This window comes from Pithys albifrons, chromosome 16 (genome assembly GCF_047495875.1).
Source record: "Pithys albifrons albifrons isolate INPA30051 chromosome 16, PitAlb_v1, whole genome shotgun sequence".
NCBI lineage: Eukaryota > Metazoa > Chordata > Aves > Passeriformes > Thamnophilidae > Pithys > Pithys albifrons.
This window is the reverse complement of record NC_092473.1, coordinates 13213105-13231867: the sequence shown is the minus strand read 5'-3', so window position 1 is coordinate 13231867 and position 18763 is coordinate 13213105. Positions and strand designations below refer to the sequence as shown.

The following is an 18763-nucleotide window of genomic DNA, read 5'->3' as shown; positions in this document are numbered from 1 at the left end:
TGGCACTTAGGGACATGATTTAGTGGTGGACTTGGCAGTATTAGGTTTACAGTTGGACTTGATGATCCTGAAGGTCTTTCCCAATCCGAATGACTCCATGATTCCATGAAGCAGATTGGCCAAACACCTCCACAGCTGCCCTGCAGCTGGAGATGACTGCAGCACACAAACACATGGATGAAGGTCTCACAGGGCAGCCACATATCTGGGTGCACTCCTGTAATGTGGATCCTTAGGGCATTACACAGAAACCTGTCCCTTGTAGGCAGGGGATGATTAGGAAGTCAAGTCAGTGTAAGACTGCCAGGTACTGTACAGACCACCTGCCTAAAGAACAGTACCGTGAGAGAAGCCTTTGGATGTGACCCATGGTTGGGAAAAAAGGGGTGAAACCAGCTTCCCCATTCTTCCCAGGAACCTTAACATCTTTGTGCCATTTCTGTCTTTCCCTGTGTGGAAGAGCTGAGGACATAATCTATTAGCCATTCTTCAGCCAGCCTAGTTGATGTCTAGGGAGCGCTTACGATGACAGAGACAGAGGCTGCTTAATTGCATTTCTTGTAATGCACAAGGAGCTAAACTGGAATCTGTTTCTCCAGGGGCAGAGAAGTTGAAGGAAAAGAAAAACTCTTCTGTTTCTGTAATGTCTTCCTCTAGCACAGATCACTCTAGAAAAAATATTGGTCCGCCAGCTTCATCCCCACTCAAAATGCGGAGAAGGTAGCGAGCCTGGTCACCTTCCATAAACCCAGCAGAGAAACAGGGAAATCAAATGAACAACCTCAGCTGCCTGCTGCCACCATTGCTAAACCCAGCAGGGCTGCAGAGCCCTGGGAGACACAGCAGGACTCCGAAAAACTTGAAGGGAAGTGACAAAAGAGAGTAGGGTTTGCCATTTCTGACAGAAAGCCACCCTCCTACTCTGATGGAAGAGTCTTGGCAGGGAACTACAGCAGGGAAAATGAGATGATACAGCATTTAACGTTTGGGGTAATGAGGCCTATAATAGATGACACTTGAGATGTGAAACACTAAGGTAGTGGTATTGCATTTAAATATTGGCAACAAGCTAAAGCTTTTCATCTGTCGGCTCAATGCCCCTTTTTGACCTCAGAAGGATGAATATCTTTTCCTTCCTTGATTTTATGTGAAGGGCACAAGTCAACTGCTCTTCTTTTGGGCAACAACTCTTTAAAAACAAAGGTTGCTCCAATCCATGCTCTACTACCCATATAAATACACATGCAAAAGCAAATTATTAGAAAGATATTGAAACAGGAGCTGCTCTGAATGACCAGCACTGACAGGAGGAATTAGTTTCCTGCTTTTGTTAAGCCTGTAATTCAGATTTCCAAGTCTTCTGTGCAGAGATGAAGAAGAAAAGCAGCACAGGGAGGAAGCCAATGCTTGGGTGGAATAAGCAAATCTTCCAATTAGTCTGTCTCCTCTCCTGGATCACATTTCACGCTTCCTCCAGCTGCACCAGAACGAAGGAGGAGAATCCAGCATACAAATGCCTAGCTCATTTGCTACAGCAGCATGAATAGGATTAAAATAATCTGAAGAGGAATTAAATGCCTCAACAGTCAGGTTGCAAGAGCAGGAGAATAAGACCTCTTCTGTGTGTTTCCAGGATCAGTGGAGTGGGGCCAGCAGAAGTGACCCAGGGTTAATGCAGCTCAGACCTGCCTTGGAAGGACTATTTTCTTCCTACTCAAAAAGAGTGGGCCACAAATCCTACATCCTTAGCCATGAACTGTGAAATGTTTGTTCACATCCAGTGGTGACACAAACAGATGAGTCTGCAATGTCACCACTCGCAAGAGTTGAATTTCCAAGCTTGCACACAATCTGTACATGGACTGCAGGTTTTCCCCCAAAATACTCTTACTCACAAGAATCTGTTTGAGGATAATATAAGCTGGTGAGTGAACTTCACTGAACAGGTTGTGCTTCAATTGCTACCTAGACAATGCTGTTCAAATAAGAAAGTATTTTCTACCTATGAAGAAATGAGGACAGAAATCAAAAAGCTGATATAAGTGAAACAGAAGCACAGCAGTGTCATGCCTCTAATTGAAAGAAAATTTGATCGCTCTGGGAAACTCCACTGCTTTGAGAAGGTACACATTTCCCTTGCTTTTGTTTTCAAAATGATTATCAAGTTAAATGACAGAAATAAGAAAGAGATTTTACAGTCAGAGCAGAGCCTCAGTACAGAGCAAATTCTGTCAGATGCAGGTATGGAAATCTTCATCTTCAGTGATGACCTCAGAAATGCAGGCAGTAATTTTGTTACTGGTCTGGTTCAATGTAATTAGAATCACTGGTTTGAAATGTAACCTTACATTCAAGACACAAACAAGAAACAGGATCTTTTATATAATCAAAAAGATAAGCATTCATTTAATCAATACATAATCAAGCAGTGTGCAAGCACCTAGAAGTAAAAAAAAAGGAAAGAACAAGCAGCCAACATGGATATGTCAAGTATAAATCATGTCTAATTTCCTTCTGTGACAGAGTAGCAGACCTTGTCAATAGAGGAGAAAGAGCAGACATCATCTATCCTGACTCCAGCAAAGCTTTTGACTTGGTGACATTCAAACACAGCCCATGTGAAACGAGTATCTGGTAGATGTATCACCTGCTGGAAAACTGTACCTGGGGAAGGGTTATCAACATCCACTGTCAGAGTGGAGGGAAGTTATCAGGTGAGATTACACAGGGGTCTGGCAGCAGCCACTGGCTTTTCCTAATGACTCAGTTACCAGAAAGTCTGTGCTTATTGAATTTGCAAGGGGTACCAAGCTGGGAGTGTCTGTGAACAGGCTGGAGCACACGCTGACCTTTAAAATTACCTTGTCCTAATGGGGAAATATTCTAGAAAAAGCAGAGAACAGCTTCAGGAAGATGCAAATCTCACAAGCAAAGGAGCTCTGGGAAAGTACCAAGAAAAACTGTGGTGATGAGGGATTCCTTCCCCCCCACTCAATGCCCCCCCTGCAGAACAAATGGGGAAAGTAATGTGTTCATGGTGCTGAAGTCCTGGCCCTATTATTAACAGTAAAACAGTAATTAGCTGCTGTGCTCTGCTGCAGAAGAGGACAGATTTCTATCTGTGGTCCTCAAAATACAGCTTGCAAATACTTATTAGCCCTTGTGCATGAAAGACGCTGTAAGCATTTAAATTACTTTTAATTATTAACTATATTAGTTCATCTGTTGGATGATTTTCCAGTGATGTAGCACAGTGAAAGCCAGAGCAGTCGGGGTAATTTTCTGTGACTGCTCCTAAAGAGGAGAAAATATGCTAAACCACATAATAAACCAGCTAACAGTTTAATAGTGTCTGGAGACACGTTCTCTCACAGAATCCCATTACCTTACTGGGATGACAAACAACCTCTCCACTGTGGATGCCTCCCAGCATGGACTGAAGGGAGGGAACTCAAGCACTCTGTGTTTCCCATGGCTTACCTGAGGGTCGTGCCTCTATAATGTAGCCAGTTGTGGGTTTTTCTCCTGAAGCTCCCTCAGTCCATTGTAGTGTCAGCCCAGAAGCAGATTTTGTCACCAGAATTTCCTGAGGGGAGCCAGGAGATCCTGAAGGATGAAAAGAGAATAGCAAATAGGGATGGTATCAGAGACAGACTGCAGTAGGAATCTCTTCTAGGGATTTAGGGGAACAAAATTATCTATCACTGTTGGTCAGCTAATATGCAACATAAAGCAGGTTAATGGGTTCCTGTCCTAATCTTTTCACTAGTTCTAGTACCATCAGCTACATATCAATGGCTGGGTTTTACAGGTCATGAAATTAAAATATCCTAGAATATTCTGAGTTGGAACAGACCCACTAGGATCATCCAAGTCCAACTCCTGGCGCTACACAGACAGTCCTGTCAATAAGGTACCTGCAAGAAGAAGGCAAGAGGAAAAAGCACTCTCATTTTACCCATTAGCATTACAAAGTTTGCACACTGCCACTGCTATTTCTGACTTCAGAGGTGAAACCAGGCTCTGAGTTTCAGGACCAGCCACTGCCCATTGGCCAGGGAAGATGCCATTCCCACATTAGAAAGGATTTTTGCTTTGTACTGCCTGGAGTGTGGGGTGAGAGTTACACTGTGGATGTGGAAAACAACCAGAAATCAGAACTGTGACCACTGCACTGATATTCTGTGACTCACCAGACAGGCTGGTATCATTGGAGGGCATTTACCTTGTTAGATTATCTGTTTACCAAAATCATTGATCAAATGAGAAAACCAGCTCTTTCGGTACAGACACTGACCCAAGAGGGGAGTGCTGCTGCACAGCCTGTAGTTGCTCTTGACACATCAAGAAATCCACAGATCTCTCCCTCGGCATAAGAGAATAATTGTAAATTCTTTCTGGTTTTACACCCAGGAACCTCTACTGGTTTTGGAAGTTATTCCAGCTCTGACTCCCACCGCAGAGCAGTACAGTCAGAATTATGCACAGTGCTGTCAAGCTGCAGCTCTGAAATCCCTGGCCAGCCCACTTGCATTATGATTTATTTACACTGGTTTGTTTATTCACATCAGATTTATGGATTTCAGGAAAAAAAGAACCATGTTTTTCATGGCCAGTTGTGAAACCCACTGAATCACATCCTGAGCTCTTGTGACTCAGCTTCTCTCCCTGTTGTGGAAATTCCTGTCAAGCCCTGAGTGCACTATTCCCCACTGGTGGCCTGTGTTTGTATAACTTGATCTGGCTTATGTTTCCACTTACCTTCTGCTGGCCCAGCTGTGATGTTGGCCTGCAGTTCAGGTCCATAGGCAATGGTTCTGGCTTGCACTCTGAATAAATAGGTCATGCCCTTGGTGAGATCCCGGACCTTCAACCAGCGCTGCCAGTTCCCTTTGATGTCCACAGTTACCACCTTGCTCACCCCTGGAACAGCCATGCAGACAGAACAATAAGAGAAGGTTGCAATGTGAAAATAGAAATCAAGTGGAGCTTGTTACATCTAGATGGTAAGTAAAATTATCTAACAGTTTGCTAAGAAAGTATTTCTTACAATTAGCAGGAGTTTAAGTAGTGATAATAGCCAATTTTCAGCACTGATACGTATAATTAGAGTTTAAGCTTGATAAGTGGGTACTGACAAAGAAAAAACCTTACAACACAACTGGGAAATTACCCAGAGACTACATGTAACTTCACTAATTACTCTGGGAGGAAAGAGGGAGGTAAACCAAGAGGAGTGCACATTGCAGACTGTCTCCTAAGCAGGCATTTCTCCATTGCTGCTTTGCCAAATAACCTGCAATGCTGCCTAGAGGAGAAAATAAAGGCCAGGTTTGTTCCATTCCCCTCATCCAACCATGTCCACCATCACCATGTGGCTGCAGAGAGAAGGATGTGCACCTAACAGGGACCTTGGGGCAGCAGGGGCTGCAATCAAAGCACTGTGAGCTTGAACAAGGCTGGAGTCGTGACTGTGCCCCACTCATCTCGCTCTCCCAGAGTTTTTGTTGTATGGATGAATTAAAATCAGAGCTGTTTCCTTCATCAAGGTTCATAAGAGTTTTACCTTTAGGTTCCCAATGCTGCATAAAGGGCAGAGGGGCAACAAGTGCTTTGAAAACAAAAGACTGAGTTTTCACTGAAATTTTCTAAAAGCAAGTCAATGGAAAGAATTGGATTTATAAAGTATTTTACAGTACAGAAAGTTCAGATTTAGAGAGCCCTTTTGGCATTCTTCTGGTTCTGTAGATGTACATAGCTCATTTCAAACCAAGAATATAGGAAGGGGTTTTCCCACTAGAAATGGCTGCTTGCTAGGTTATCTTTCCAGCAAAATGCAGAAGGAAGATGTTTTTCAATCCAGATGCTTATTTTATGCAAATCAAGATGATGCTTTCAGTTTTTATCAGTTAATTAAAGAATAATATCCAGGCAGTTTCTGTTCAAAGTTTTCTTCCAGAGACAATTTATAACTCAGGGAATCTTTCCTTGGCTAACAAGGAAGCAGTAAAAGTGCTCCCTGCTTCCATAGGTGAACTATTTCATTTCTCTGAGACAAATCAGGAGGCATTTGTCATTTTGAAGTTATGTTCCAAAAAAAATAAAAATAAAAAAGAACTGTTAAAAAAGGCTCCAGGGCAATTCTGTTGTCTATTATTGTGTAAAACATAACAGTGTAAAGCTTAGACAATAAAAGGTCAAACAGGGAGAAAACTGTGCTAAAGAACAGATTCCTTTTGGAAAGCCTGGAAAAATGGGCAGGTAAATGGTGGGAGTGGGATGGCAGGAAGGGGCACCATGACAAGGATGCTCAGCCAAAAATCATGAACAGGTGGAAAGGCAAAAGATGCAGGAAAAAGCTTCAGAGGGTCTGGTCCATCCATATTGCTGCACTGTAGTGGCAGCATGGAGCAATGTGAGACTTGGGGCTGGGATGATCCCCTGGGATCAGGGAATCCATCAGTGCTGGCACCTCAAGCCTCGTGCTGCATTCGGCACTGTCACCTCCTCCATCTTCAAATTTGGCTCCGCTTTGCTCTCTAAATAAAGGAGCATGGCTTTCCTACTGGAGGAAAATGATGGCATCAAGGGAGGGATTCCTTATGATGTCAGGACAATAACTATGTTTGCTGAAAGAAAAATGTTGGCACAAGAGCAAATGGGTAGAGACTGGAAAATAAATTTAGGCAAAAATTTCCTATCTGAGGAAGAGCCCTCCATAACCTCCCTGCTCACATCAGGGGAAGGAGAGACAAGCTGGAGTCAGAGGCAGCACAGGCAGAGGTGGGGAGGAGAAGAAAAGAAAACAAAGGTTCTGAGGATGTTAAGTCAAATGCAGGAAGAGAAAACATGATCTGACACTTCCATATTTTCAGGGGAAAAATGTATTCTTAAACATTGTGTAGGAATGAATAAAAGGCAGGAAATGCCCAAACAGCCCAAACCTCCTGCATACCCTGGGCACATTTCTTGGTCAGAATTAGAAATGCTTTCTGCATTAGCTCTTTGTGCTCAGACCTGCCAACCATAAAGGCTGACAATGCTTTTATTCTGTTTTCACTCCTCAATATAGCTTTCTCTGTGCATGAGACATGGATATTCAGACAGTATAGATCATAATTCCTTGCAGAAGAAGGAAATACAAGTGATTGATACCCTTATTTCTTTGGAAAAGAGTTTAAAATGGATTGACAATGGCTGAAATTACTCTCCCTGCTGTCACCCTGCCAAAGCTGGACATCCTATTGAACTATTGGCAATCTACCAGGAATACAAAAATATTAATAAGACCATCCACAAGCTTTGTCATCTTTTCTAATTCACCTTTGGAATGAATTTACACTTGTTTTCAGAGGAATTGCCAAATCCTTCTCTGCTGCTGCTCTGGCAACTTAATGAAACATTTTGTGGCCAGCACATTGTGGTGGTCTAACTTAAATCTAGTGCTGGGTTAAAAATACTGCTTGAAAGCTCTTGGTGAAGGCACCATGATGTCTCCATGGCAGTTCCCCTGCCCTGCCACCCACAGTGGTGCCAGGGATGACGAGCACATTTGATGCCCAGGCAATCTCTGCAATAACAGGAATGACACATGATGTGATAAGCAACACAAATGTGTCTGACAACTATTCTGGGATGGAGCCTACTCAGCAGTTTCAAAGCACGACGCGGGGAGACAATCAGGGACTCTCAGGCTGAGCTTCCTCTTTGCCCAGACCAGGTAATGATGGCTGTAAAATGACTTTTCAAATCACACAGGCTATAGTTTGTGCAAGAAAATGAGAGAGGACAGACAAAAGCCATATTCCACAATATTATGACTTACTGAATGGTTTTGGCAAAAGTGAAATTGTTTTACTTACCCTTTGCCACCTGCTTCTCTTGGAAAAAGGCAGAGAGCAAGTAGGAAATTGGGCAGAGATGAAAGATACTACAGTCCTATTCTGTCAGTTGCCCATGAATATGTATGATCAGAGGTCTGGCTTACCCTGGACGGGAGCCAGAGGCTCGTAGACGACTCGATAACCCTGCAGGACTCCGTTTGCTGCTGTCGGCTCGCCCCAAGACACATTGAGTGTTGTGCAAGTGATTTCAGAGAACGCCAAGAAGCTGGGAGCACTGGGTGCTGCAAGGATTACACACACACTGAACTGCAGCAGGAGTAGGCAAGCTGATATACATATAGATTATAAAACATTGGTTTGTTTACCCAGCCTAAATCTAAAGGAAACAAGCTGAGAATGGGATTTGTCAATTGTCTCCAAATGTCCTGTAATCAGTGAGAAACCCAGACTGTTCTAAAAATACAGCCACTGAGCTTGAAAACTGAACCTCAAAAGCAAACAAGGAGATAGGACACAGAAGGGGAGGACCCTCAGAAGGGTGCTGTGGGAGCATAAAGCCCAAATGCACAGCTCCTCTTCACAGCCACCACCAAGGGCATGGCCTTCCCCTGCTCCAACTATGGTATGTCCAGCCTGAATGGGTGGTTGCTGATCCAGCTTTAAAAAAAAATACGGAGAAATTCTAAAAAGCATGCTAATTGTCTGACAGGAATGTTTGGGCAACTTCCAGGCACCAGAGATGAGTTCCTTGACATTTCCAGGTGTGATAGCAGAAACCAGAAACAGACACACAGACTGTTTCCTTCTGATCAGCTTGTGAAGAAGGTCCTTCTGTCGCTCCATTCTTGTTTCTCCTCTATCCCTCCCTTCCCACCCACTCCACTGAGTTGATTCTTTTTACCCCACTCCACGACCATTACAATGCAATGACCCATTCGAAAGCTGAAACCAAACACCAGAGCCCTCCTGCACCCACCCCCTTCCTGTGGTCACTGCCCAAGTCCATGCTGGTCACCCCCAAGTTGGTGCTGTGGGACAAGAGCACGCTCCCCTACCTGCCTGGTGTGTCCTGCCCTGCGAGGGGCTGCTCCGGGGGCCGTCCCCGGCGGCGTTGAAGGCAGAGATGCACACCATGTACTGCGTGTGGCTCGTCAGGTTCTTGAGCCGGACTGTTGTCTCTGGCAGGAAAAGGACCTTCACTTTCTCCGTGTCATTCTGGGTGTCGCTCTCCCAGTAATAAATCTGTTGGGAGAGTAAGATAGAATCACTAAGGCTGGAAAAGCCCTCTAAGATCATGAGTCCTGCCATTAACCCAGCACCACTGTGTTCACCACTAAACCATGTCCTCAAGTGCCACATCAACAGTCCTGAACACTTCCAGGGACAGCAATTCCACCACTCCCAGGACAGTCTGTTCTAGTTCCTGACCCCTCTTTCACTGAAGAATTTTTTCCTAGTGTCTAAACCTCCCCTGGCACAACTTGAGGCCATTTTCTGTCATACTGTCAAAAGTTATAGTATATCCTACACCTAGAAAATATCTGGGCATTGCAGCTATAAAAGACCAGGAAGATGGTGTAGTCTCGCTCTGGACTCCTCTCTTAAATGGGATAATGAGGTTTTTCAGCATGTGGTAAACCTTTTCCTTTGACAAATTCTCCTGGGTCCAGAGACCATGTAGCTGAGTACATCACTCAAAAATAGAGCACAGGCTGAAGAATATGGCCTAGTGACAGCAGATATAAGCTGCCAGAGTTCAGTGAGGAGAGGTCGGTTTTAAATTCACTCTGCAATGCAAGCACCCTGTCAGCACTGGCATCCAGATACAATGGCCTGTAACACACAACAGTTACACCACTGATGTTCACAGGACAGCCAGGCAAATGCCTTCCTGAGGAAGGTAATAAAGTTTTCCCCTAAAGTTCCTTGAGGTGCTTTCCCCCATTCTTCCCTTACATAATTTTTATCCTGATGCCATAAAATTAGGCTTTGCAGAAGTTGTTTCCAAGAGGAAAAGTGGTGCCAGCCCTACTTATTGGACAGGCCTGGCAGCGAGAGCCTTACAACAGGCCAAAGCAAGCCAGAGAGTTGAGAGAACAAGCCAAGGCAAGACTCCACCTTGGCTCTCCAAGCCAAGCTGCTAAAGCCATCTATATACATACAAAAGGGAAAGGACAGGAATTGATATATAAGGATGCTTGTTACTGCCAAGAAGGGATGCCAGATTATTCACATTGGTTTGGCTTTCCTTCACTTATGGATCTAAATTCATGGAGAGAGGCAGAGCCAGACACTGAACCCAAGCCAAGCTCCAGTGTTTGTAGACTTGCCCATTTCCACTCTCTGAGGGTCCATTCTCATGCTGGAGATGCTGAGCAACGTGCCTCTGCAATGTGCTCATCTCCTATGAACCAAATGCAATTAATACTCCGATTTAATTTTGTTAAAGCTAAGGAAATGAAGTAATTCTTCCAAAATCTGACCTGGCTCAGGCTTCTAGCTGGGAGAAACTTCTGCTCTTCCTAAAGGCTTGTAACATTTGATAGCTAGAAACCTCAGTTAATTTTCTTCAATACATTTCTTGCCCCCAGCTCTTGTGTGTCTGTGTTGCTTTTTGGAGCAGATATGTTGCCTGCATAAGTGGAGCTGCCTCCTTATCTACATGCCCTGTTCCCCCATACTCTATTTGTCCATAAATAACAATTTCTCTCTTTACCCCGCTCCCAATCTCATTCTCTCTGTTTTGGTTTTGGGACTTAGTGCTGTTTCCACACCGCAGTCTGCACGCTGTTTTAATTTGCCTTATGTGGCGAGGGCAACTGCAGCTTGCAGAGCTATCTCACAAGTAAATAGCAATGCCAAGCAAGATAAATGAAAACAGTAGAAATGGGAGGATTGCCTTGTAGCCTTGGATGTTCCCATTTTGGCTGTCGGCAGGAGGGGGGTCCCAGGTGAGCTCCAGCTGGCTTGCAGAAAGGGAGTTTACTTGGATGTTCTGTGGGGCCAGCGCCGGTGCTAGAGACAAAGGAGGGCAGAAGAATTAATAGTGACAAGCAAAACTAGTTCATATCCAGGCTGCAGTTTTCCATTTGCACAAGGACCCAGGACAGACTCTGTTTACGCCACCAGTCAGCACACGGAGCCAGCCCTGGAGTATCTGAATCACCGGGATGTCTCGGCACGTGTGGGGTGAGGAGCAGCTGAGCCTCGGGACGTGGCTGTGCTCTGTTCCACGCAGGCTGGGTTAGACACTGAATCAACTCAATCCTGCCAGAAGCTTTGGAAAAGAAAGGAGAATTTTGTCTTGGTTCTCTGGTACTGTTTGGGCCTCCTTGGTCAGTGGCTGGGCTCCTGCAAGGCACCATGAGCAAGCCAGCCCTTCCACCATCACCTGGGCTCCCACCCAGCAGCAAGCCCTTGCAACAGCTTACTCCCAAGGCTCCAAGACTTAGGGACAAAATACTGCCTAAAATTACCTCCAAACCCAGTCAGACACTGATCAACTCACTAATATTTTATGTATGACAAAATGACTTTTAGTTTGCTGCTTGTTAGCTCTGCTTTGATTATACTTTCACATGCACATGCTGGCCCTCTGTGGCTCCTGATAACATTTCTTCTCTACATTGTGCTGTGCTAGAAAACTAATCTTTGAGTGCACCTGGGTCACTCCATCCTTCCCTTTGTCAGGATCCAACTTGGTGCAGGTGGATTTTCTTCCCCAGTGGCTACAGCGGACGCTCAGTTTTCCTGACCTGCTGTCTCTGCCTCGGGCAGGTTTTAACAAACCAGCTCATGTTCTGCTCACAGAGGAGGTGCCGAAGCGTGTCCTGTTCAAACTCCACAAGCAGGGAGAGAAAGGCAGGGTAAAGGGTACACGGTCTCCTTTCCCCGTGTTCACGGTGCCATAGCCCTCACACTGACCACCTGAGAGAGTTGTCTCTTTTCTCTCTGCCCCTTTATGGGCCATAAATAGAAGTAATGAAATATTCACCACTCGAGCTGGATAGTCCTGGTTAGCTGTTCCTCTGGAGACTTCTTTCTTAAGAGAGAATGACCTTCATAAGTCACACTTTTCCACCAATACTCCCTCCCCCCAGACTTATAAAATAAAAAAGTAATTAACACCCACTCAGCCTGACACCAACTATTTATTTTGTTCTAACTGTGTGGTTTCCATATTATCACTGCCCACCCTGCCGTTAATGGAAAATGTTAATAACCAGCGCCAGGTTGTTGTGACAGATGCTTGGGCTCATTATCAGAAATTCTTATTTACCGCTCCATTAAACGACAGAATCGCACAAAAAAACAATTCAATCAAAACTAACTGGAGGAATTTTAACAGCCACATTAATAATCCAAAACATAAATAAAGTTAATGTCTTTTGCATGTTTGCCATCGGCAACTCTATCACAAAATTACTGCTATACAATTAAAACGTGAAAGGTAAAATTGAAAATAACCTTTGTCCCAGGGCTCCGTTAAAACTACTTTTGTTTATTATTATTTTTTTGTTTGTTTCCTTTTTGGCTGGATGGTGAATGCATGAGGTGACAGTGACCATCAGCAAAGCCCAGCTTGCTCTCAGGGGCGCACTTATCTAATTGCTGCCCTGACTTCAGTGCTCGGCAGAGGATTGCAGGAGGCAGCAGCTGGCTGGCTGATGCCCTCAGTGCAACTCAGTCCTCTTAAGGACTAAAATTCTCAAGATTTTGAGACTTTCACAGCACAAACCATAGCATGAGGCCAAACTGATCACAGAGCACCAAACTGAGAACACATCTGGGAGATTTGCAAAGATGACACGCTCAGGGAAACAGGAATATGTACAATCACAGGAGAAAACGGATCCCTTTAGCATTGTATTTTCTTTCTAAGGACTGACACTACTGTCTGTGCTGAGCTGACAGCCTCAAAGTGCTCTGAAGCAGCACCTACAAGAGCATTTCTGTTTGGATGCCACGTGCCAGCCTAGAACAAACACCGCTGCTGAGATGTGACCATCAGAAGAGTTGGTATGTGCAACCTGCTGCCAGAAAAACACCACTTTTCCTCAAACCCTTCCTAGAGCACATCTGAGAAACAGTGGTTAAAAACTGCCAGTGATAACTCTGCACTGACACACTTGCTGCTGGAGCTGCACTTTCACTGGCACAGCGGCAGAACATTTGATGGGAAGAATGAAAAAAATACAGTGTGGAAAAAGACATTTCTCTTTGCTACCGCAGAGCCTCCACGAGATGCAAATTGCTTGGTTTTGTGCCCTGTGAGTCTGTCCCTCTGTTCAACTTTCAAAAGCTGATGTGTACCTCCTCTTCTAAGCGCAATTTCTTGTTGACAGCGAGGGACAGCCGAGAAGTGCTGCTGACACTTTATGTGGCTCTGCACAGACAGCACATTCCACTACGGGGGAAATGAAAGACTTCAAAAAGAAGGAAACACATCCCTAAAGACTCTACCTGTTTGCAACCCCAAACCATTCCCTGAATATACGGACAGCCTGTGCCAATAAAAGCAAGTGCATTTTAAAGGTGAATTCAAAAGGCTTTTACCTTCTAGGAATGCAGTTCAAGATTACTGAGCTCGGAATTTTTCATGGCTGTTGAAATCTCGAATACATAAAAAGCAAGGTTAAAGCTGCATTCCTCACACTGCTCTAGGTGTTAGTGACATTATCAACTATAGCAGGAGCGACACAGACCCCCCAGGGTCCAAACACAGCTCTTGGCAGGTGGAAAGCATTTCACTTTCCCTGAAAAAAATACCTCTGTATTCATGAAGTCTAATTCCGTGCACGTATCCTGCCTTGGAATCTCAGGCAGATATTTGTAAACATCTCTTTTCTTATCTGACTTCAATTTACCTTTGAGATTCTCTCCTTGAAACTCTCTCTCAGCCAAAACTTAAAGAGAAAGACTGAGCAGGTTGTGTAGTAATTAGTAAAAAATAATAACGAATATGTGCTGGGCTGATGTTGGCAGCATGACATAAAGATAACAAATTTATCTAGAAACGTGGTGAGAGTGTCAGAATGAGCCTATAAATAAAGTAACACATCTAAATTCACATTCAAACATATCAGTGCCCTCTTTTTCCAGCTGCACTGAGCAGCCTCTGCTCACACTGCAGCCAATCTGAGCTTGCCAATGCTTATAAACTTTAAAGAGAGGGTGTTTAAAATCCCTGGTGGCCTGACTGCTCCAGAGCTCCTTGCACTGCAGAGGGTTCACCTGAGCTTTTCTCACTCGGGGTATTTGCTCTCTGGGCTGTGTGGCACCGAGAGCTTTTCATCAATATGAAACTACTATCCCTTTGCTCAGTGACAGTCACCACAGTGCTCTGTGGCACAGGTAGGCTACAAATCCTTGTGATTCACCGGGTAAACTTAATAACTAGTTTTATGAAGCATTCCTTGCTGCTTTTACATCTGCTCCAGTTTCTGGGTAGGCCAGGATTTCTCCTCTACTGGTCTAATTGTTTCTGTAGTGTCAGTATTATGCCAAGAAATTCACAAAGTCTGGACAAGATTCCCTGATACTCACATGCCATTTAACTGAACAGGCATGCCAAAAATGAGGAGAGAAATGCGGTGAGAGAGACTGAAGATTTCCTGTGCATCAGCTTGATCCCAAACAATCTCAAGCAAATGTCTGTTTTGTAAAGATCTCTGATCCTTTTCTGTCTAGCAAGCCTTTCCCCCAGTTCATCAAAGCCTGCCTTGGTGAACATGCCTGCCTTTATTCCTGAGTAATCGATACATTTGCATTTCGGTGTTAGCATTTAGAGGCCAGAATCTCATTGCACAACGTGTTGCATAAACACAGAACAAAGAAAGAGCTCCAGGCCCCCAAATCCTCTAATCTGTAGGTCTCCACATTACAGTAGGAGTGTTTGCAGCATGTTCTGAGTATCAGCTGTAATTTTATCTACCCAGTGAGAAACAACACGGGAGAAGGCACAGCAATATTCACTGGAGCTTGTGCTGGTGGTTAAACCTTGCACACCAGCGCCTCCAAAGTTTACACACCGGCTCCTGGCACACACAGCCCTGGAAAAGAGGGCTGGAAAGGGTTTGGAAAGGGCTCAGACATCATCCTCCTGTGCAACACCAGGGTCAGCTTGCTGGTCAGATGTTCATGTCATTGCCTTCACTGACTTTCCAGATTGCTTGCCAAACTCTGCCAAGCATATCTCTGTTTTAATTACTCTTAAAATAGGACTACGTGTAATACTCCTATTTTTAAAATAAAAATAAATAAAACAGGGATATATATAATATAACAGCAACTCATAAAATAACTAATAGTTATCATTTTTTGATGCCTAACCTAAACCATCCTCACTGTATTGAAGTTATATCCCTGCAGTGGCATGGAGAACAGATTGTTTCTCCTTCAGTTGTGGCCACTGCCCTCAAGTTATAGCACAGATAAGCAACAATTAAGTGGATTGGAAAGCCAAACACAATACAATAAACAGAAGGTCACAACATAAAACAGTGAGACTGATTTGCAGCACGGGCAAAGTGGATCACAAGGGGTATTCCTGCAGTACAGGCTTAGAGAAGGAGTGCAAGGATAGCACCTCCCAAGAAAGACCCAAAAGGTGGTTCTGCATAAAGGAAAAGCAGCACGAGATATAAATGTCCAATGATTATTGGGCATTTTCTTACTGTTCCTGTGGAAGAGCAGTGGGAGCAGGGAAAGCTTCCCCTGCTCAGCAGAACTTTCGTGCCATCAGGAATGCTGTGGGAACGATGCTGATTAGTTCAATAACAATTAGTTAATTGTGCTTCAAAAACAGCTACTGCGAAGCTGCTTTCTGCTGTGACAAAGCAGCACAAGCTATATTTAGAATGTAAAACATGCTTCCCACTAATTTCTGGCTGTTCTAAGCCAGGCTACATCTTGTGATGGAGGTCTGTGCTTTTTCCAAGGACTGCGCTTTCTGTGCTTACTCAGATGTGTTTCAGGGGCACTAAGAGAGGCAGAGCCACACACAAAGCATGTGGGTCTTAACCCCTCCAATACATTCCATTTGCTCACCCCAGACCTGAGTGCTCCCACACTCTCACTCAGGCTTGGCAATTTGGCACCGAAACCCAGTGCTCTGCCAGTCATTAAATCTGTCAGGCTTGTGTCACTCTGTGACATGAAATGAGTCTCAGCAAAGGAACAATCTGGTCTCCTCATCTTTAAGAAGTACAGGCCATACACTTAAGAGCTGGACTTGATGATCCTTGTGGGTCCCTTCCAACTCAGAATATATTGTGATTCTGTGAGAAACCCAACCTGTTACTGTTGGGAGAGGAGATTAAAGCAGCTGGAAAACCAGGTTTTAGTTGGAAATAACCCTTTTTAAGGGATGTTGTAGGTGATGCATATGTTGATTTACATGGTTGTATAGATCAGTGTAAGAGAAATGGAAACATTTCCTAGTGTACCAATGGAAGTCAACAGAAGAAGAACTCAAACATCTCTTTCACCTTCATGAATGCTGATAAAGAGAGAGCACAGTGTAATCAATGCAAAAATAAAAAGACAAACCTATTTTAGTGGAGAAGAAGGGGTGGAGAGGAGGAAGAGAACAGCTGTCGGGATGGGCACTTTGGGAGTCTCGCACACCCACAATTGCTGTACTTCATGCCATATTATCTGGGTAGGCAAACACTTGGCTCTCTGTGTATGCCACACTCAGTGCAGTAGGTGTTCTGCCACATCAAAATTTTAAGGGCATTAAAGTCATGAAAAAGCATAAATTAAAGCAGCTGCAAATGATACCCAAATGTAACATTCCCAGCTTCTTTGCTTAGCACTGGGAAGCTTCCCAAGGTTGGCTAAGCAGGTTCTCAGCACCTGCAGAGATACGAGAGGGAAGAGGGGGTGCAGGGAGGAAAGAGGGAGAGATGACATTCCTGCATATATTGGGAAAACTGAAATGAAGCAAGGACTAGAAATGGAGCATCCTTTCCACAGGCACAGACGTAGGAGGTCACCTGTTGGTGCCATTTTTGAACAGAGGAGGATTTTCATTCTGTTCCTCATCATCTGTTCCAGTGATGGTGAAAACACTGTTGCTGTGATCCCTAATCTTTTAAAGTGGGGTTTGGATTTTCAATGAGCCATGTGCAAACTGGGATTTTCATGGCAGAGACATGATCTAAGTGATACAGAAGAGTTTACCATGATTGCAACCACAGCAAACCTCACAGAGTAGTGCTGTGAAAGAGTCAGAGCTTGCAAACAAAAACTACACCCTTGTCTTCTGCTGAAGCTCAGTTTTACTCAGCTAACACAACCCTGAAATAGGCTATCACATTGCATACTGACATTATCCATCAAGAGAGTGAGAATGCCTGGCCCAAAAGTAAAGCCCTTACAGAACTGTCAGACTGCCTCTGGAATGGGTATACACGTGGTTAAAACAAGAAGGGGGAGAATAATAAAATGAGCTTTTCCCTCTATTTCTTTCATGTCAACAAGGATATGATCACACACAGGCAGGCAGCCCATCAGTCAGCAGAGACGGGCCACGAGCAGGAACAGCAAGAGTCTGACAGCATTAGGTATGCACAAACAAACACACAGGCACGGACCTACAGCCCAAACCCCTCTCACTTACATCCATGCAAATCAGGATTAGCTCCTAAAATCCCCACTCACTCACAGCCATGCAAATGAGGGTTTGCTCTGCTACAGCCTGGAGAGCCAGCCCAGTGGGAATGTTGAGTACTGGAGAGCAGTGTCAGCACTGATGAGCCACAATTTGCCCCCAGGAGGTACTGGAGGTTGTTCAAGGGGTGGTGAAGAAGCTCTGAGTGTTTGATACTCTGACCTGATCCTCTCTCCTGTGCACTGGGAGGAGTGGGAGAAGTACTGGATGGGAAAGTACTGCTCTCCACTCTCTTAAAACACTCTGCCCATTAAAGAGGCAAAATTACTGATTTCAGCCCATTTCCCCAGGCTCTCCAGTTCCCAAGATTCCTGCTCCTCCATTTATATCATGTTCCACATACTATAGTTTGTTCATCCCACATTTGAATATCATAATACCACAAGTTCATGGCAGCTGACAAAAGCACCCACTTCATGGTTATTAAGAGCAATGGCAGCACCTACAAAAGTCTAATCAGCACCAACAACTCCTTATGCTCCAGTCAAGAGAGCCTATCAAACAATTAGAGTGAATCTCCACTAGGTTTGCCATATAACAAATGTTAAAAGCCACATCAGAAAAAAGTCAGAGGGCACAGGTGAGATCTGCCCCTGCAATAACCTTTTGCTGTGGCTTTAATGTGAGTTTGGGCAGCTGATCCCCACAAGGGATTAATTCAGGATTCACAGATTAGACTGGTCAGAAAACACCAGGGAGCCCACAGTGGACTGTGTTCTTGTGCTCCTGGCGAGAGAGAGATTAAATTTCAGGTTTTTTGTCTCTCAGTGAGAGTTTTCCCTTTCTTTGTTTATTTTTCATCCCTGAGATCATAACTGCAATCCTACACCCCCATATCATCTCAGTATCTGGACTGCTGTGGCCAAGATATTTCAGAGTCTTGCTAATTCATACTTTCATAAGAAAAAACGGCAACCTTTTTTCTTTTTGTTTGTCTTCAGTCTACAACAGACGACCTGAAAAGCCTCCAGTTCTGTGATTGACGACGGATACAGCAAACAGATGTCAGAAAGGAAAACCAACTGTGTTTCTCCACAGCTGGTTTCACAGCAAAGCTGTACAGAGGAGGCAAAGCCACGGGAGTTGAGACCCATATGAAAATACTTACAGCATTTTGTTCACATATCCCAGGATGACTGCAAACAAGCAGAGCAGGACTGCACAATTAGAGGAAATAGAATTTTGGCTGCAAATACAACTCTTTAGTCAAAAGCACTCCAGCTCCAGCCTGCGTCTGCTGGAA

At 44.3% G+C, this 18763-nt stretch overlaps 1 protein-coding gene across 1 annotated transcript in view; it reads right to left on the bottom strand.

The window, feature by feature from the left end:
• SDK1 (sidekick cell adhesion molecule 1) overlaps positions 1 to 18763 on the bottom strand; it is a 391178-nt gene that overhangs the window by 19132 nt on the left and 353283 nt on the right. Inside the window, exons 37-41 of the mRNA XM_071570864.1 lie at positions 10744 to 10859; positions 8900 to 9086; positions 7988 to 8125; positions 4762 to 4923; positions 3481 to 3606 (exon numbers count right to left, since the gene is read on the bottom strand). Of these exons, the coding sequence (XP_071426965.1) occupies positions 3481 to 3606; positions 4762 to 4923; positions 7988 to 8125; positions 8900 to 9086; positions 10744 to 10859 (729 nt within the window). The remainder of the gene's footprint in view (positions 1 to 3480; positions 3607 to 4761; positions 4924 to 7987; positions 8126 to 8899; positions 9087 to 10743; positions 10860 to 18763) is intronic.